Raw genomic sequence first — 20,876 nt, forward strand, 5'->3', positions numbered from 1 at the left:
TCTTATCAGCAATTGCTACACTTTCACTCAGCATAGCAACGACATTCCATTAGCCATGGAAACTTAAAAAGATCACACGAGCTTAACATTGACCTTGAAAATAATCTACTCGTGTAAAGTAGTTATAGTCAAGTCCAGCCGCTAAACCGGCTCATTTACCTTATTTCCATACCGACAAACCCACTATAAAACCATTTTATAACCCGCATCTCTGCTATCAGTACGTGTACACAGTTGCATTCATATAGCGGAGCAGACAGTCAAGTTAAAATTATTATTAATCTACAATGGAAGGAAACACAGACAAACCTAATGATTTTCCCATTGAAAATCTACCATACGGAGTCTTTACCGGCCCTCTCAATGTAAGTCTATTTTGCTTAAAGAATGTGACCTTTAGTTTTGTTTTGCCTTTCCATAGCACGACTAAATTAGAAAGTCCATAGCTGCTAGTGAAATTGAAGGTTTGTCATGAACTTTTTAATTTGGTAGGTTTTTAATTGTTAGTATTGTATGGTTGCAGGAAACTGAGAAGCATATTGGAGTAGCTTATGGAGCACATGTTATAGATTTAAATCACATCGCTAAATACTTCGACGGACCGCTTCTAAAGGATCAACAACATGTTTTTAAGGTAAAGTAACTTGTATGTTAATCAGTTGTTTACCGGCTTTTGCAAATTGCGTAATGAATTGAAATGATATCTTGTATGTTAACGACATTAAGTGTTATTAAATATTCTATTTTTAGGGTTCCGTACCAAAAAGGTACAACAGGAACCCTTATGGTGCGACTCTGTCCGTCTGTCTGTCCGTCTGTCACATTCCTAAATATCTCGAGAACTACTAATGCTATCAACTTGAAATTTGGAATAGTTGTGAACATTGTAAACCTCTACAAATAGAAAGTATAATTTTTTTTAATATATTAATTTTAATTGTAGAAAATGGCCAAAATGAAAGGGGGGCAAACTGTAAATTTCAAGATACTAGGTCAAGTGGGGTATCGTTGGAAAGAGCTCAAATTGAACGTAAATAAGCTATTTTTTATATATTTTTTTGTTGTGGAAAAAAAATGAATTTTGAAGGAAAATGTAAAAAAAAATACCGTTCCCCCCCCCTTATCTCCGAAGTTTACCAACGAAAAATTATGAAAATTTTAGTAAACATTGGTTTTATGCTAAATATTACAGGAAAAATATAATCGTGTTTGTATTTTGAATACTTTTTTTTTATTCATAAAAAACTTTTCAGATTACCCACCCTTGCGGATGCACATCGTACTTCAAATTAATACGAGATGTTACGTAAACCATCTTCTGTCCAATAAAGTAAAAACTGTTTAAATCGGTTAACATTATAAAGAATTATCCTTGAAAAACCATGTCGCGCAAATTAGTTAGCAAATTGACCGGGAGATGGCGCTATATACACAATAATACTCATTAGTGCCTATACTTTTGTCTTCTAGTCAAGTCATTAGAGTTATATGAAAATATGAGATTATTTTTACTAGGTAGTTTGAAAGAAAGTTTGTACGGAACCCTCGGTGGGCGAGTCCGACTCGCACTTGGCCGGTTTTTTTTAATATATTTATTATCTCGATTATCTTCTTACGTTACTGCTGTTTAAAGATAACAGTAAACGGTACTATTCTCAGGGTTGATAACGCACATATGACACCCCTATAATTATGAAGGGCGATATAGATCCACACTTTCCAAAGGGCCACATCAAACAAGCAATACGGCCTGATAACAAGCAGACACCCTATCCTACAGACGCCTATACCTCCAACGGTGTTACATGCGCGTTGCCGCCCCTACTCCAATGATCCTCTTCCTCTCAATAATCCTAATGAACTTGTTCTCTTCCTTGCGTCATCCCTACGTTCGCCACGGATCATGGGAGCTTTTTTAAGTTTTTTTAACCGCCTTCCAAATCTCAAAGGAAGGGGTTATCAAGTCGTCTGTATGGTTTTTTTTTTTTTTTTTTTTTTTTTTTTTTTTTTTTTTTAATGTTTGTTCCTCGATATCTCCGTCGTTACTAGACCGATTTTGAAATTTTTTTTTTGATTGAATGTATATGCATACAGATTGGTCCCATTTTTCTCAGAACCCAGTTCTGATGATGGGATCCTGGAGAAATCGAGGGAACTCCTCAAATCTGAAAGGCATACATATGGTGATTTTTGTGTTTTTAAAGGAACAGCATGCATTTACGTACGGAACAGTGACATTTGGTGCAGTGGAACTCCTGATGATGGTCAGAATGGAACTCCTCAAATCTGAACGGCACACTTATAGTGACTTTGGTATTTTTATAAGAACAGCATGCACTTACGTCCAGAACAGTGATATTTGGTGCAGTGGAATTGCTGATGATGGTCAGAACGGAACTCCTCAATTTGAACGGCACACTTATAGTGACTTTGGTATTTTTATAAGAACAGCATGCACTTACGTCCAGAACAGTGACATTTGGTGCAGTGGAACTGCTGATGAAGAGTGAGCCGCCCCTGGTTAGAGTTCCGTTCTGATAATCATTCTCATCTGTAAGTACTTCAGAATCATCCAGATTTCAAAATTGGTTCAGAAATGACGGAGATATCGAATAACATTAAAAAATATACAGACGAATTGATAACATAATCCAACATTTGAAAGTATTTATCACCAGAACCCCAAAGGAAGGCGGTTTTTTTTTCTTAATTTTTTTTTTTAAAGTATTTATTAGTCTTAAATCACTTAACAACTATTTTACAATAGAATAGTTAAACGATACACAAAATTATGAGACTTTGATACTTGCAATAGGAGAACCTGTGCTACAAGTATCAATTTCTTCCATATGTCTAAAACATTATGTAATAAGAGACATTATTAGTTGCAAACTAAGCCAAAGTAAAAGTAACAGTAATATACAATCGAGTGCGTGTTTGCGTGCGTGCGTCCGCGTGTGTGTGTGTGTGTGTGTGTGTGTGCGTGCGTCCGCGCGCGTGTGTGTGTGTGTGTGTGTGTGTGTGTTTGTGTGTGCGTGCGTGCACACGCGCGTGTGTGTGTGTGTGTGTGTGTGTGTGTGTGTGTGTGTGTGTGTATGTGTGTGCGTGTGTGTATGTGTTAAAGTGTACCCATTCTTGTTGTTTGTACCCATGTACATTATGTATTGTGAATATAATACATATATATTACAATACAATACAATACTCTTTATTGCACACCTTGATAAAATACAACAATACAAAACAAGGAAGCAACACGAACAAAGGTAAACAACAGGCGGTCTTATCACTAAAGAGCGATTTCTTCCAGACAACCTTAAGGTAGCGGAAATTGATAAATTTACATAATGTCAGTAGGTGTCAGCAAATTCGAAGAAATAAACTTATCGCACAATATAAACAAAAAAATTAACATACATAAACATACATATACATAATATAAAGATAAATAACTAAATGCATAAATATATAAATAAAATATATATAAATAAATACACATATAACAGTACCAGGTTATTTAGAAGGAGTAATCAGACAAAAATATTACGGAAGAGATAAAAAATGGAGTTTAAGTAGTCTCTTGAAAGAGTTAGGAGACTGAGCACGTCTTATGTCATGAGGTAGGGAATTCCAAAGTCGCACAGCTTGAAAAGTAAAAGAATGATTATAGAATCTTGAAGTAGAGGAGGGGACAGAAAGAATTAAATTCTGGGCGCACCTAGTAGAACATAGATAACTAAAGCGATTTTTAAGATAGCGGGGAGTAGCAGGGTTAAATAGGATATATATTATTTATTTATTATTCAAATAAGTTACACAGCATAACAGTAAAACCAAGGCACTGTGAAACTAAAAAATAAAATAAATAGGTATAGCACATAAAATAGTAAAAAACAGATTAAAAACAGACGAAAAAAAACTATTCTATTTAGGCGACGACGTAACAGCGTGGCTCCGTTGCGTCGTCTGACATGGCGTAGGGTTCGGCAGGTTGCCCCGGAACCGGCGACACACCACGCCCTTCGGCCAGAAGTCTGCGCTCGCGATGGTGTCCCGCAGCGGCCGCGGCACGCGCACCACGAACGAGCTGAAGTGCCCATAATGAAAATGAAAATGAAAATGAAATGAAAATGAAATATTTATTTTTCAAGTAGGCATATTACAATGCGCATATGAACGTCAAATAAAGCTACGCCGGCTCTAACCCTACGCCTCAGCCTCGAGAAGATTTCAGTCCCCCCCTCAGTTGGGAGGGGGGTATCCACTATGGGACCGGCAAGAAACTCGGCGGGCAACTTCTTTTCAAAACATTACATCTTATAATTAACATGCATTAAATAACAACATACAATTTAACATACAAAAGTATTCATCAAAGAATATGAACAGACTAGGTACTCTATGGAAATCAATTTCAATCTTCAGAGAAAACATATCAAATTGTCATAGAAGAAAAAGATAATATGAATCTCAATATCATTAAATATGTAATTTACCTACACAACATAAAATATAAAATATTTGATGTGCTTTCTTATCTGAACTGTGTCCTCTATACATAATACAATTATTTTAATTGCTATTCGTTTTTTGTAGTTTCTGGTTCGGGCCATGCATGTTTGTCTGTCAAATAGTCCTCGACTCTGTAATAAGCCTTTAACATCAATGATTTTTTTAAGTAGTTCTTAAGAGCTGGGAGGGGTAATCTCAAAGCAGTGTCAGGTAACTTATTATAAAAATGAATGCATTGCCCAACAAATGACTTCTGTACTTTACGGACACGAAACTTCTTTATGGCAAGCTTATTTTTGTTTCTAGTGTTATAATTATGGATATCAGAATTCTTAGTGAAACAGTCTAAATTCTTAACAACATAAATTATACTATCATAAATGTATTGGGAAGCTACAGTTAAGATATTAATTTCTTTGAAGAGTTCTCTTACTGATTCACGTGTTCCTAAGTTGTAAATAGAACGAATGGCTCTCTTTTGTAATACAAAGATAGTCTGTATGTCAGCTGCTTTGCCCCAAACCAGAATACCGTATGACATTACACTGTGAAAATAACTATGATACACTAGGCGAGCTGTCTCAACATTAGTCAGTTGCCTGATTCTCCTAACGGCGTATGCGGCTGAACTTAATTTGCTTGCTAGTTTCTTTATATGAGGACTCCATTGTAGATTTTTGTCCAATGTTAAACCAAGAAACAGTGTTGTATCTACCATCTCTAAGCATTCATCATTCAAAAGTATTTTTGTATCGATTGGTTTAACATTCGGCAGAGAAAATCGAATACATTTGGTTTTCTTAGAATTAAGAAGTAAATTGTTGACAGTAAACCACTGCAGTACATCAGCTAACGTGCTATTAATTACATTGTAATCCGTAGATTTTCGGTCAACATTAAAAAGCAGTGATGTATCATCAGCAAAAAGTACTATTTCACAAAAGTTTTTCACTATACATGGCAAATCATTTATATAAACCAAAAACAGGAATGGACCTAAAATTGAGCCTTGTGGCACTCCTAATTGGACTACAGTCCCGCTAGAGCGAGTTTTGTTAACAACTACTGTTTGTGTTCTATTGCTAAGGTAAGAAGACATAAAGTTTAGGGCATTTATAGACAAACCATAGTGTTCTAATTTCAAAATGAGCGTTCCCATGATCCACACAATCAAAGGCTTTTGAAAGATCACAAAATATGCCAATTGCATCACAAGAATTTTCCCAAAAATTATATATATGTTTAATGAGTACCGAAGCAGCATCGGTCGTGGAACGGCCCCTTGTGAAACCGAACTGTTTGCTTGTAAGTAATCTATGTCTGTTGAAGTGTCCCAGTAGATCATTTAACATTAGCTTCTCAAAGACTTTACTTAGTACAGGAAGTATTGATATGGGACGGAAATTGGTTATATCACTCGAATCACCCGATTTAAAAAGCGGTATGACTTTGCTACATTTCATAAGATCTGGAAAGGTGCCTTGTGAAATTGAAATATTATATATTACGGCCAAGTAAGGTGCTATTATATCTATGACATGACTAATTACTTTAACTGATGTTCCCCATAAGTCTTCCGTTTTCTTTAAAGTGGCGCGACTGTAGCTGGAACACTCTCAGCGTGTAACCAGTCTTCTGGCGAACGTACTCTACCTGTCACCACCTCATCAGCCCCGGCGGAGTAGTGTAAGCGCGACACGTAGAGCGCCCTACTCGGCGTAGCAATCCGTAGACCTGAATTCACTGGTTCCGCATTGCCACACATAGTCTTACGAGGCGCCCTGCGCGCCTTGCTCTTCTTTTGCACCAATGTGAATCCCTCCTCATCCACAGTGGTGCGGGCAGACTTTTCCACAATAGGAGCCCGTGATACCTTTACAGGTGCATTTACCCGGTTCGTTGCGACGGACTCACCGACGACGTCAGCATATGCACGCTGACGCGAGTTCGTTGGGACATATGGCGGCCGGACGCGCGGGGGGCGCGCGGGCGGCGGATCGACGCGTGCGACACATTTTACTGCGCCGGCAACAGGCAAACAAACCGACTTGTCAGCAGGTCGATTATGAGACTTGAAATTTGAAGCCGCTGCCTGAGTTGGGGCAATTCGCAAACATTTTATTTCTTCACGTAACTCAGAAATAGTAATTATATAGGCTAGCTTCAAACTTCGTATCCATTTCGGTTAAACTTGTTCTCAGGGCCACGATTTCCTTAAACAAGCATCTGACGTCGACGTTGTCCGGATTGTACGACGAAATGTTGAAGATATCCGTCGCCACAAACTCCGGAATCCGGTCGTTGAAGTCTTTGAGGATCTTATTATGTCCTCCAGGCTCTTCTTCCCAGTTTCGTCTCCTCTTCGGTGAGGTACATAGGTGCCGCCTATTCCAAGGAACTCACACAACACTTTCTTCGCTACAAGACGCGAAGACATCTGAACAGCAGTCGCCGCATCCATCGCTCCTTCCAGCAGCAGTTTATTTTTCTCTTGCAGAAAAGCGAGGAACTCGTTTACGATGGGTTGACCCAGTTTAGAATCTGCCATCGTGTCAATTTGCCGGCAGCGGCAGGGCCGCGCGATTTCGCAATTTATAATTAAATTAAATCATCAATGCGTCTACGTAAAAAAAACACCATCTATACTGAAAAATATTTTTCAGTACAGATGGTCGTTTTAAACACCATCGTCGTAAAAAAACACCATCTGTACTGAAATAGTACATTACGTAACGATACAAGTGCGTAAAAAAGGAAGTTCGAAACGAGTGACGATAAATTAAAACACGACCGAAGGGAGTGTTTTAAATCGACACGAGTTATGAATTTCCTTTTCGCACGTGTATCATACGACGTTTTTCAGTACAGATGAGCCTCCGAAGTTTCGACCTGGCATATAATGAACCACTTCTCGAACTAGTGCGTAAAAAAACGACCATCTGTACTGAAATAGTACATTACGATACAAGTGCGTAAAAAAGGAAGTTCGAAACGAGTGGCGATAAATTAAAACACGACCGGAGGGAGTGTTTTAAATCGACACGAGTTACGAATTTCCTTTTCGCACGTGTATCGTACGACGTTTTTCAGTACAGATGAGCCTCCGAAGTTTCGACCTGGCATATAATGAACCTCTTCTCGAACTAGTGCGTAAAAAAACGACCATCTGTACTGAAAAATATTTTACGCGCGCGCCACCCCTGATTAGGCCGCGAACTCGCGGCCGCCAGCATGTACTTTGTAGCGTGGCGATAGAATCGCGGAGTGGGCCGCCCCTGTCTATACTACTGTAATGTTTCACGTTATCACGTCAAACTACCGTCCGTAAACCGACTTTACAGACAACCAATTTTTTGATTTTTGTCGAGTTCCCGATATTTCGCCGCAGTTGCATGTTTTCCGTGATCATAAATGCATGCAACTGCGTCGAAATATCGGGAGCTCGACAAAATCAAAAAGGTAATCACGGTCTATATCCCGGTCAATATAAGTCTAATTAAAATACATGCTTTTTAACTTTCAGCAAGAGAGCCTCAATGCTTTTATGGGCCTTTCCAAAGCACATTGGTTGGAAGCGAGAGAGACACTCCAGAGACTCATTAGGACTAAAGTTTTATTCAGCGCTTCAGACATCAAACGGTATGTGTCTACTTTTGATAGCAAGTTTCAACATAATGCATACAATTTCGACTAATGGTACTGGGCTGTCATATAACATTAAGAGAGCGCGCACACGGGCAACTGTTGCCAGTGACTTTTTTGTCGCGACCATGGCCTAGTATGAAAGTGCGCACACGAGGCGACGCAACTTTTCATACAAATACGAAAGTCGCCGAGCAACTGTGTCCCCCGTGGGTGCGAACCCTTATAACAGCCAGTGTGGTGTGGGAGCACCATAACAGTCGATTACGCTCCGCGCACACGGATGCAACAGTTGCACGGCGACATTTTTTGTCTCTGTCGTGCGTCCAAGGAGCGACGACAGAGACAAAACATGTCGCCGTGCAACTGTTGCATCCGTGTGCGCGGGCCCTTAGTCGTTTCAAATGGTTGCATCTATTTATTGATATTTTCGGCAAAAGTGTAGTTATAAGCTAGTACATGTATAGTAGTTCAATGTTATAAGCATATACAGGGTGCCCGGTAATTAATGGACAACCTTTTAACCACCAAGAGGGCACCTTATACTGGTCCAGAAAATCGATTTTAAGGTTTAGTAAAAGTCGCCTGGTTTTCGAGATTTTCACACTTTTTAAAATTTTAATACTACCTAAAATTTCAAAAAGTGTGAAAATCTCGAAAACCAGGCGACTTTTACTAAACCTTAATGTCGATTTTCTGGACCAGTATAAGGTGCCCTCTTAATTGGTGGTTAAAAGGTTGTCCATTAATATCCATTGAAATTTTAGAAAGTGTGAAAATCTCGAAATCCAGGCGACTTTTACTAAACCTTAAAGTCGATTTTCTGGACCAGTATAAAAAGGTTGTCCATTATCATCATCATCATCGGGCGATGACAACTGAAAGATGTCCACTCTAAGACATGAGCTAATTATATTCGGGTTTTTATACAGGGTGTAAACCTAATACGGGCGAACCTCTTAACGGTGGTGAGTATAGGACATAAAAAATGGAATTAGATAACTCTTACTTAAAATTGAAATATTTTTTTTATCCATACAAATTAATTCGGCCCGCAACGTAATGCAAACACACTCGCTTTTAACGCTCGTTGACAGTTGTCATTGATTGTCATCGCAACAACGTTTACAGTACATTGCTGCTGGGATTTTTTTCAAAAATTCATTATGGGGTGAAGATTAAGAGTAACTCAAAAACACCTCTCAATTAATGATAACAATATTGAATTATATGCCTGGTTTCATTTATCGCCCTTATTAGGTTTACGCGCTGTATTATTCATTATTCAATTAAATTTTCACTCAAATTACTTGGTATAAAAATATTGCACAATAATTTGCAATATTTTTATATTTGTCTATGTAAACCGCTCAACATGTGGCAACTATTTTGACATTCTGATCCACAGAACAGTGTTCTGATCACAGAGAAAAGTAAGTGTTGCTATGATAAAAAAATTGCACGAGGGAGCAAAATTATGTATTTACAGCGAGGGCGTAAATTGAATCCTGAACGAAGCGAAGGATTCTATAATTGAATCCTGAGCGTAACGAGGGATTCTGAAATAGCATCCTGAGTGTTAGTGAGCGATTGTTAAGTAAGTGTTTGCCCAAGGTGGAAATAATTTTGCTACCATTGTGAAATAGTACATTACGATACAAGTGCGTAAAAAACACGACCGAAGGGAGTGTTTTAAATCGACACGTGTTCCGAATTTCCATTTAGCACGTGTATCGTGCGACGTTTTTCAGTACAGATGGCCCTCCGAAGTTTCGACCTGACATATAACGAACCACTCTCGCACTAGTGCGTAAAAAAAGCACTATCTGTACTGAAATAGTACATTACGATACAAGTGCTTAAAAAAGGAAGTTCGAAACGAGTGGCGATAAATTAAAACACGACCGAAGGGAGTGTTTTAAATCGACACGACTTCCGAATTTCCTTTTCGCACGTGTCGTACGACGTTTTTCAGTACAGATGGCCCTCCGAAGATTCGACCTGACATATAACGAACCACTTTTCGCACTAGTGCGTAAAAAAGCACCACCTGTACTAAAAAATAGTTCTATTCTATTTGTACTCTTTTTCGCTAAGCTCCCATTTGGGGTCACTATCAAAATTTACCTTATCGCTAAAAGACTATATAACTGACACGTCTGGATTGTGTTATGGCTACGTAGACATGAATGCTAAATGTGTCTTTAGCAAAACGTCTGGATCTTAAAACGTAACAATTTAAAATGATCTAACTGCAAAACATCTTCATCTTCGAATGTTTGTATTACAAAACAGACATGAACGCTAAACAGTCAGGGAGCAAAAAATCTGGATTGTTTAATGTTTTTATTGCTAAATAGAATAAACGCCAAACGACCCGTTAGCAAAACGTCTGGTTTTAAAATGCTTAAGTGTCTTGAGAATTCAAACCTTCTCGCACTGTTAATAAGAACTGTTCTGTTACATATTTATAAACCATGGCGATGACACATTATATTTCCGGACGTTTTGCTACTGAATAGTTCATGTGTTGACGTCAATTAACTAACTACACTTTTGGCTTTTTAGATATGCTAATCATACGGACTATGTATATTTCCAGACGTTTCGCTACTCATTCATTCTAAGTCTTAGCCATCCAGTTAAATTTACTTTTTGCTGATTGAGTATTCTACTTTCATGTCATCCCAGCTGAATTAACTTTATACTGACTGTATATTTAAATTTTCTGACATCTAGCCGAAATAGTCGTTTAGCGATAAGTAAGGTAAACTTGATAGTGACCCCCCATTTGCATCTTTTCAGGCCCATCGTACATATGAAGTTCGTTCAAATGCACGTGCCCGTGGATATCGGGGACTACACGGATTTCTATTCGTCCATCCACCACGCTACCAACGTGGGGATCATGTTCCGGAGCAAAGAGAACGCTCTTATGCCCAACTGGTATGTTATGCCTACCCCTCCCTAGACTACCTACCTACTAGAATTTACTGCAATTTTATAACCATGTCATCATCATCATCCTCCTTGCGTTGTCCCGGCATTTGACGCGGCTCATGGGAGCCTGGGGTCCGCTGTGACAACTAATCCCGAGATTTAAGAAGCGTAGGCACTAGTTTTAAGAAAGCGACTGCTATCTGACCTTCCAACCCAAAAGGCCTTATTGGAATTAGTAGTGGGTGCGGTGGCTAAAAGGGAACACTGATGGCGGCAGATATGCAAGGTTTGACACGACATGAGCAAGTCTCGCCCGTAAACTTGGCGGGGTCGTTGTCGTTGCTTACGAGGTCGGTGCACCCCGACACCACAAAAAATACTCTTCTCCCTTATGTCTTATGACTGCTTAATTATGACTCGAGTTAGTCGACCGACTCATCAAACTGTATGCGACGCTGACAGATAACTGTCCCATCTCTTCTGTTTATTATTTATTTATTATTTATTTAACCAACTTACATTTACAGAGAATCCAGGCATGCAAGTTATGGGTTACAAACACTTAAAACTAACAATAAGCTTATAACTAAAATCAATTAATATTAATAGATGTGGGAGTAGATATGGACTCGAGATAACGGGCTGCAGTGGCTAGGACCTTAGGCTCTGTCTGCGACAAGGTCCCAGCAGCGGTACTTAGTTTTTCAAGTATCTACTACACATACCTACCTACAAGTCCTACAACTATTTTTTGTTTTGTGTTCGCAGGAAATACCTTCCGGTGGGTTATCACGGACGGGCGAGCTCCATCGTTGTTTCGGGGACACCTATAACTAGGCCTTATGGACAAACATTGCCAGTTGAAGGTAAGTAATACGCAAATGAAAACGTGTAATAGTGTTTTTTCAAAATGTTTTAAAGTGGTATAAAGTAGAGAAGACCAGCATATAATTGTTTTTGCAGAAAAGATAGTCAGAGTTAGGGACAATACTCTCGTATTTGCGTACTTAATACTTATCAGTTATCACCATGAGCCATCAATCATCAGGGTCCTAAATTGGTTACATATATACGGTACAAAATAACCAATTTAGCTAGAACCATTAATGGCTTAACCCTGACCCTGATCCTAAGTCGCGGCTTGTGCCTGACATGAGTCTTCGGTTGAAAGAAGTATACGGAAACTTTTTTCAACCGAAGACTCTTGACCTAAAAGTGACCAGTTTTTTTTCCTAACAGGAGCAGCTCCTCACTTCGGCCCGTGTCGTCTGATGGACTTTGAGCTGGAGATGGGGTGCTTCGTTGGAGGCCCGCCCACCGCCTTGGGCCAACGCGTTACTGCCCAGGAAGCAGAGGACAGGGTCTTCGGATTCGTACTTATGAATGACTGGAGTGGTAAGGAGTTTGCGTTGGGATTATGCAACAGGAGCTTTGTTTGGTCCATGTAGTCTCATGGACTTTGAACTGGAGATGGGGTGCTTCGTCGGAGGCCCACCCAGACCCACCGCCTTGGGCCAACGCGAGGCAGAGGACAGGATCTTCAGAATCGTGCTTATGAATGATTGGAGTGGTAAAGAGTTTACTTCTGGATTTATTTTTATCGAACAGGAGTACCCCTAGCTGTAGCACAGTATAATAAAGAGTACCTACTATCATACAGTATGGCCACTCCTGCTCCCCGCTGAAAGTGCCGCCCACTCCTCTCGGCTACCTCACAGTTACCGCCTGTCAAAAACGCGAACAGTCGACCTGTCATATGTCACTTATACAAGCATAGTAGGTACGCGTTCACCTACACGAGCTTAAACTGTGTGCTAGGAACGCCTCTTTCATATATTTGATTTGATCGCCAGTGTCCGAGGTGTGCCTGTAGTCTTATATGCACTTCGAGCTGTACTTTTGGAAAAATTGGAGTAACTTTAAAACTGCATGCATTAGGGACTACAAAATGTACAGTTAATATTCGTAATGAAAGTTTATTTACCAAATTAGATTGAACCATAAACTGTACAATATCTATGTACCTACTTTAGGGAGTTTGTTATTTCATGAAGGTCGTATGTAACGAGCTGGTTCGAAAACTGTCTACAATTTTGAAACTTGAGAAAAATGTTTACTCAATTAACGAGAACCTTTCTTCCAGCCCGTGACATCCAAAAATGGGAGTACGTGCCTCTCGGTCCCTTCACGTCCAAGAACCTCGGCACCTCCATCTCGCCCTGGATAGTGACGGTGGAGGCGCTCCGCCCCTTCATCTGCGACAACTTCCCGCAAGACCCGGAGCCCTTCCCGTACCTCAAGCATAGCGATAACTTCAACTTTGATATTAAGCTTGAAGTGGACTTGAAACGTAAGTATTTTAAACACACTGACATCTTTTGGTTACTGAATGAAGTTAAATAACAGGAAAGATATTTGCGCAACTGGTGTGCAATGATTTGTGTAATGAGGAGGCACACTCAAAGGTTATGACAGATGGCGCCACCCTATTAGTCCATTGCACTTGCATTTGAAATCATTGCACAGATAAAGAATTTCATACGTGAGAGCGAGAAGATAATATGTTTTTTCTCTCTCTGACATACGAATGACAGTGACATGCCTAGACAGTGCCTAGACACTCGCACAGGCGCCGCCTGGCGGAATAAAATGTCAGTTTGCCTCCTTATTGGCTTAATACCATTTAGCGCCACTTGCACCAACGAAAATGGAGGGTTAACCCACCATTTTATATGGAATTTGACAGATGACAGCCCTGCACTAACCCTAAGTAGTTGGTGCAAGTGGGCCTTAGCAGTTGCATAGAATGAGGTCAAGTTTCAAGACCATTTTATATATGAAGCCTGTCAGATTTCCTGAGGTTATGCGTAATCCTATGCCAGTTCCGCTTCTGGTTTTTTTTTTCGGTGAAACTTTAAATGTGCCTAATAACGTAACCACTGTACGTTAGTATAAAATTGTTTTTTTTTTCTAGCGGAGGACTCATCAGCTTACACTACCATTTGCCGATCCAACTTCAAGTACATGTACTGGACCGTGAAACAGCAGCTGGCTCAGCAGACCATCACCGGCTGCAACCTGAAGCCTGGAGACCTGCTCGGCTCTGGAACCATCAGTGGGGAAGTAAGTGTATTTAGGATGCTTCTACAGTCACCGGCATAAAGAAGTGATTATTTCTGTACCTTGTCGCTTTTAATCGTTGACAATTTCGTATTATGAAATTTCAAACAAGACGTTAATATGACAAGGTACATAAATCATCACTTATTTTTGCCGGTGAATGTACGCTTTAATCGTTGAGCCATTTATTTAATAGAAACCACAAAAGTGACTTATGACGTGTCCAGTATAAAAATGAGCTAGAAGTGGATCAACAATTAAAGTCCGTGACCGTACTATAACTTTTAACACGCACCCAACTTTAAACTTTAACAATAAACATTTTTTATCTGCGAAGAATGTAGGTACTTACTATAGGTACAACTGTAACCCTTAGGCGGGACTAATTAAATAATAATAACTGCCACTGCATATACAGGGTGCCCGGTAATTAATGGACAACCTTTTATCCACCAAGAGGGCACCTTATACTGGTCCAGAAAATCGACTTTAAGGTTTAGTAAAAGTCGCCTGGTTTTCGAGATTTTCACACTTTTTAAAATTTCAATGGATATTAATGGACAACCTTTTAACCACCAATAGGGCACCTTATACTGGTCCAGAAAATCGACATTAAGGTTTAGTAAAAGTCGCCTGGTTTTCGAGATTTTCACACTTTTTAAAATTTTAGGTACCTAGTATTAAAATTTTAAAAAGTGTGAAAATCTCGAAAACCAGGCGACAGGCCTTTTAACCACCAAGAGGGCACCTTATACTGGTCCAGAAAATCGACATTAAGGTTTAGTAAAAGTCGCCTGGTTTTCGAGATTTTCACAATTTTTTAAATTTTAATACTACCTAAAATTTTAAAAAGTGTGAAAATCTCGAAAACCAGGCGACTTTTACTAAACCTTAAAGTCGATTTTCTGGACCAGTATAGGGTGCCCTCTTGGTGGTTAAAAGGTTGTCCATTAATTACCGGGCACCCGGTATAGAAAACGCCAAACACATCTCGATTCTGGATACCCTTGAGTTCTCACAGACACACCGGTATTGAACTTGAGCCATTTTAGATGCCGCTTTTTCTGCGGGCCATCTTGTAGGGGCGAGTTAAGTTCCACTGGAAATAAAATTGATCCGTCTCATTAGGCAGGCTTGTGAGGCTTGTGATTTTTTATCCCACCTATAGCATAGCCCAGTAATTAGTCTATCACTGATCACTTTTATCCAATACCTAGTCCTTACGGGCGGGTGCTGCCTGTGCGTGCGTCCCATATTCCCATAACACGGCCCTGGGCATCAGAATCGCTGTACTCCCTTACTTTTAGGGTACCTCTAACATCTAACCTAACAGTATGTCTTGGATTTGACTCCGCACACTCCTCCCAAAGGCCCGGAACACATGCCTATGATGGGAAATACAGTACCTTAATCATTGTAATAAATTTCCCAGACTCCAGACTCATACGGCAGCATGCTGGAGCTGTCGTGGAAGGGCAGCAAGCCGATCCGCCTGCTGAACGGGCAGGAGCGCAAGTTCCTGCAAGATGGCGACACTGTCGTGCTCCGCGGGTACTGCGACAACGGACAACTGCGTGTTGGCTTCGGCTGCTGCGAGGGGAAACTGCTGCCCGCAAAGCCCTTCACTCAATAAATCAATCATGTATACTGAAACACGCTCGAAGGCCAATTAGTGAAGATACTAAAGGTTCTTGGTATTTAAATTTGCTACTTTTTCTACTGACAAGGTCACTTTGCCAGAGTATACTTGGCTATACTTAACTTTAATCATGTTTAATTACTTTTTCCTGCATTTAGCCAGATATATTTACATTTATTAAGTGTACCTGTGGAATATAATAGTACCTAATAGTATATATCTTTTGTATGTTATTAATAAATGTTACGTTGAATTTTCTTTATTTTATTTACCTAACAATAAATAATACCAAAACATAATAACATGTGTTATTATGGCCGATAGTCCACTATCATATGTTTATCATAGAAATATGATCATAGGCTGATGCCGTCCTTTTTCTTCACGTTGGAGAAAAAGGTAGGCAGACAGACCTATGATTATATTTCTATGATAAACATAAGATAGTGGACTATCGGCCTAACACTTAGAGAGCGCGCACACGGGCAACTGTTGCGCATGAAAGTGCGCACACGAGGCGACGCAACTTTTTATACAAATAGTATATATCTTTTGTATGTTATTAATAAATGTTACGTTGAATTTTCTTTATTTTATTTACCTAACAATAAATAATACCAAAACATAATAACATGTGTTATTATGGCCGATAGTCCACTATCATATGTTTATCATAGAAATATGATCATAGGCTGATGCCGTCCTTTTTCTTCACGTTGGAGAAAAAGGTAGGCAGACAGACCTATGATTATATTTCTATGATAAACATAAGATAGTGGACTATCGGCCTAACACTTAGAGAGCGCGCACACGGGCAACTGTTGCGCATGAAAGTGCGCACACGAGGCGACGCAACTTTTTATACAAATACGAAAGTCGCCGAGCAACTGTTGCCCCCGTGGGCGCGCACCCTTATTGTATAGTTTTCTGTGCTTGTGATTCACATTATCCATACTCCAGACTCATACAGCAGCATGCTAGAGCTGTCCTGGAAGGGCTACTGTCGTGATATTTTCATATACAATATACAAGTATATATGTAGCCAGATGATGTACCTGAGTAGTATCTGGAACTCGTTTATACCGTTTTGTATGTTATTAATAAATTTTACATTGAATTTTAGATTTTTATTTTGATGATTATTATATCATGTATCATGTTATCCCTCATCAGGGTCACAGGGCTCTTAGGAAGGATTTCCACTTTTATGCTTGAAAATCATTTTTGTAATTTAAGGAGTTATACATGTTAAAATCCTTACTCGGTTATACAAATTACGGTCAATGTGCACTGTTATACATTTTTCGTTACACATCATCATCATCCTCCTTACGTTATCCCGGCATTTGCCGCGGCTCAGGGGAGCCTGGGGTCCGCTGTGAAAACTAATCCCAAGATTTCGCATAGGCACTAGTTTCACGAAAGCGACTGCCATCTGACCTTCCAACCCAGTTTTCGTTACACAATGGAATACAAACGAAATGGAATAAGTATATTTCAGTAGAATTGCTGTGTCCTTTTACATTTAATATGAACTTTGGAATACTCAGTTAATTCGGTTAAAATTTGCCGCTTTTTCAAGTGACAAAAAATGGCTTGACAGACTATAGTAGAGTTATTCCATTATCATTTCGGAACGGCTCTTATTTTCATCGATATGACATTGACATTAGTGATTGACTTTGACAACATAGTTAAATTCAATCGTAGGGTTTTTGTTTTGTTTTAATTAATTATAAATAAAAACAAACACACTGTTGGTGGTTGCTGCACTTCACTTGTCTGTCCAATAATGGTAGCCTACTGCTGTGTAAAAGGTTGCAGTAATAACAGCAGCAATAAGAAGAAAGACCCCAATGATATGACTTCGTTTCACGCGTAAATATAAACATCTTATTTTAATTATTTTTTAAATTCCATATCGATTATTGGTCATTATTATTTGCAATTAAAACTTAATAATTGAGGAATCGCGAAGTTTAAGTGATCGAATATCAATATGGAATGATTTTTGTTTGTACAAAATAGACAATAAATAAAGTGTTTATATTCGGAATAAATAACTTAACGAGCATGTTTAAACATATTTAATTTAATTATGAATTAATTTTATCCATTACACAATGGAAAATGTTCATTAATGTATAATAAAATATGTAAAAAGTCATTTTTTTTAAATAATTATTCCTTAAACAAAATTTTCAGCTTCCCATCAAACATAGAACTAAAACAAAAATGGCTAAAAGCTATCGGGAGGCCAGACTGGGTGCCACCGACCTATGCCCGGATTTGCAGTGGACACTTCAGTTATGAGCAAATTAACCATGATGGGCGGAGGATACGGATTAAAGATGATGCTCTTCCTGTCAAGGATTTACCTGTAAGTTAGTGTTTAAAAATACTATAATTTAACTATAGTATACATAAACACTATAGTTGCTTTTAAACTCTCGCTAATCAGTCATTGTAGATGTGATATCACGTCTGTAATTCTGTAGAACTCGAAGGGTTGAACATAATTTAACTATTAACATCACAGGATTTTCAAATATATTTGAATATGGTTGAATATACCATTGTAAGCCTTTCTCTACCTTCTTAGCTCTCCCCTCTCATGTTTGACTTAATAATACCAGGGCACTCAAATGGAAATTCTTTTGTTTTTGTAAATTAATTATTTTTTATGTTTTGATCTAAATTTACTATGTATGTAAACAGTTTGTTTTTTATTAATAGGCCAACTCTAACTTTGAAGCTTCTGATGTGGAAGTCTGCAGGTTTTGTCTGGCCAGCGAGGTGCGTCTGTACAGTCTTCTGGAAGGAGTACACCGGATATACTTGGAGTCCTTAGCAGGTTATAATGTAAGTGCATTTGCTATTCTAGCTATCAAACATTTTACTATACATATATGTATAGAGATAAAACAAGTTATTAATACTTATAATTAAAATTTTGAAAAACCCCCGATATAGTGGACCGATTTCCATGAAACATGGCTAAGAACACTCCGGACTAATTCAGCTTTCAAACAAAAAAAACTAAATCGAAATCAGACAGACAAACAAATCTATTCTATATATAGACAGACAAGTCAAACTTATAACACCCCGTTATATTTGTGTGGGGGCTTAAAAAAAATATGATAAGAAATATTGTTTACAGGAGAACTACAATATTGAAGGTCTCCCTCAGTTTATTTGCTATGAATGTGCAGCTCACCTGAAGAAATGTTACAATTTATTAGAAAAGAGTCTGACTGTGCAAGCCACTCTACTAGACATTTTTGCACAATATGGAAAGGTAAACTTGTTTCTCCAATTAATAATCATTGTATTTGTAGATAATAAGTGTCACTTTTTATATATTTACACTTATTCAAACTCTGAACTGAACTTCAAATGGCATTGCATTGGTAACAGCAAATAGTAATACATAAGTTTATTTATACAAAGTTATTCTCAATACAAAGAAGATTTACCAAGATTTTAGACAAATTTATATTTTTTAACAAAGATATCGAAAATTTCAGATCACAATAAACCTTATTAATACAAAAAATCGCAAGGAGCTGAACTTGTCTTCGCCATTAAGCATACAAGACATAAAAACAACTTATGAACGCAAACACTACAATGATTTGGAAAACAATGAAAATCACATTGAAAATAAACTTCAAACAAATGACTGTTACCTAAGTGTTCCTAAATTAGAAGTTACAGATTTAATGACAAATCCTGAAGAGATTAAAGGTAGTAAGAATGATGAAGTTCTTATTGAAGATGATGATAGATCAAACCCTTTTGATGATGAATTTAGTAATTCTGATCCAGGTTTGGATGACGAAATTAAATTGGAACAAGAAAACAAAACACTGGATAAAGTAAGTATAGTTTAGACTTTACTTCATACAGAGTGGGGCCTGTAACAAAGGCGAAGAATTGAACTCTAGGCTATTCTCCTTATACTGATCAACATTTGTTCGGCGACTTTTAAAAATAACTTGTATTTTGATTTTTATTTTATCACCCTTGAAAGTTTTTTCTAAGAGGTAATGTATTGAGAATTCTGTTAAGTCTAAAGTGTGACAGACAACGTCAATGACAACAATAATGGCGTACATTGAAGCTAATATTTATTTTGTATGAAAAATTAAAAATTTAAAGACTTCATAATTTTTAAAAGTCGCCGTACAAATGTTGATCAGTATAAGGAGAATAGCCTACAGTTCAATTCTTCGCCTTTGTTACAGGCCCCACTCTGTATAATTTTAATAATGTAGGTACTTATTTCGGAAGTAGTAAGTAACTGAAATTCTTCCACAATTTTACTGACTGTCTAACGAAATATGACCTCTTATTCTTATTAGGGCGAATTTTCGTTAAAAAAAATTGTGAGCACATTTGTGAGTGTGCAAATGTACACGGGAAAACATCCCACTTTGTCGATTGCTATAAAGCCGCTTTGTGAGTTTATTCATATAAAGATACAAATAAATCTCGCCTTAATGGTAACATGATGGTAACCGATAAAGTGGGACGTTTTAGTATAGTGTGAATTTTCTGAGATGAACTTTTCGCTTTAGCCGTAATCTGTTAAACAAAGGCCTTTGTTTCTATTATTCACGGCGGCTAGCTCCCGTTTAAACGGCACGTGCTATAGTCTCAGTGTAGTTAAAAAGCAACTATCATGATAGTAATAAGGTTCAAATCCATAAAAAGACCTTTCGGAGATAACACGTTTTGTCATCTTCAAAAAAAGTTACCTGCATACTGCAAACTGTTTAATAAATTTAAACCTTATTGCTATCAATCATGATAGTTGCTTTTTAACTACACTGAGACTTTAGCACGTGCTGTGGAAACGGGAGTTACCCGCCGGGAATAATAGAAACAAAGGCCTTTGTTTAACAGATTACGGCTAAAGCGAAAAGTTCATCTCAGAAAATTCATACTATAAACACACTCACATTTAAATTTCGTGAAATTGAGCTATGCATAAAAAATTGAGTAAAAAGCAAGTAA

The 20,876-nt window shown here is 38.3% G+C and overlaps 2 protein-coding genes across 2 annotated transcripts in view; both read left to right on the forward strand.

Annotated features, from left to right (window-relative positions):
* The first annotated feature begins 135 nt into the window (after window positions 1-135).
* Window positions 136-16,107, forward strand: LOC125231114 (fumarylacetoacetase). The gene is made up of 9 exons (XM_048136467.1): window positions 136-365; window positions 524-634; window positions 8,036-8,151; window positions 10,960-11,100; window positions 11,863-11,960; window positions 12,334-12,489; window positions 13,238-13,444; window positions 14,069-14,217; window positions 15,647-16,107. The coding sequence occupies exons 1-9, from the start codon at window positions 288-290 to the stop codon at window positions 15,845-15,847; spliced, it is 1,257 nt and encodes a 418-aa protein (XP_047992424.1). The 5' UTR covers window positions 136-287; the 3' UTR covers window positions 15,848-16,107.
* Window positions 16,108-17,558: 1,451 nt separating this feature from the next.
* The window catches only part of LOC125231451 (zinc finger protein 37-like), a 28,919-nt gene continuing 25,601 nt past the window's right edge, over window positions 17,559-20,876 (forward strand). Inside the window, exons 1-5 of the mRNA XM_048136913.1 lie at window positions 17,559-17,732; window positions 18,060-18,234; window positions 18,591-18,716; window positions 19,018-19,155; window positions 19,385-19,735. Coding sequence (XP_047992870.1) covers window positions 17,647-17,732; window positions 18,060-18,234; window positions 18,591-18,716; window positions 19,018-19,155; window positions 19,385-19,735 — 876 coding nt within the window. The 5' untranslated portion in view covers window positions 17,559-17,646. The remainder of the gene's footprint in view (window positions 17,733-18,059; window positions 18,235-18,590; window positions 18,717-19,017; window positions 19,156-19,384; window positions 19,736-20,876) is intronic.

Source organism: Leguminivora glycinivorella, chromosome 11, assembly GCF_023078275.1.
Source record: "Leguminivora glycinivorella isolate SPB_JAAS2020 chromosome 11, LegGlyc_1.1, whole genome shotgun sequence".
NCBI lineage: Eukaryota > Metazoa > Arthropoda > Insecta > Lepidoptera > Tortricidae > Leguminivora > Leguminivora glycinivorella.

Bases quoted from the DNA above. Each gene is read 5' to 3' on its own strand.
- LOC125231114 (XM_048136467.1), top strand. From the start codon at position 288: ATGGAAGGAAACACAGACAAACCTAATGATTTTCCCATTGAAAATCTA. The intron at 11,101-11,862 runs GTATGTTATGCC...TTGTGTTCGCAG, and splicing joins AACGCTCTTATGCCCAACTG to GAAATACCTTCCGGTGGGTT. The intron at 11,961-12,333 runs GTAAGTAATACG...TTTTCCTAACAG, and splicing joins ACAAACATTGCCAGTTGAAG to GAGCAGCTCCTCACTTCGGC.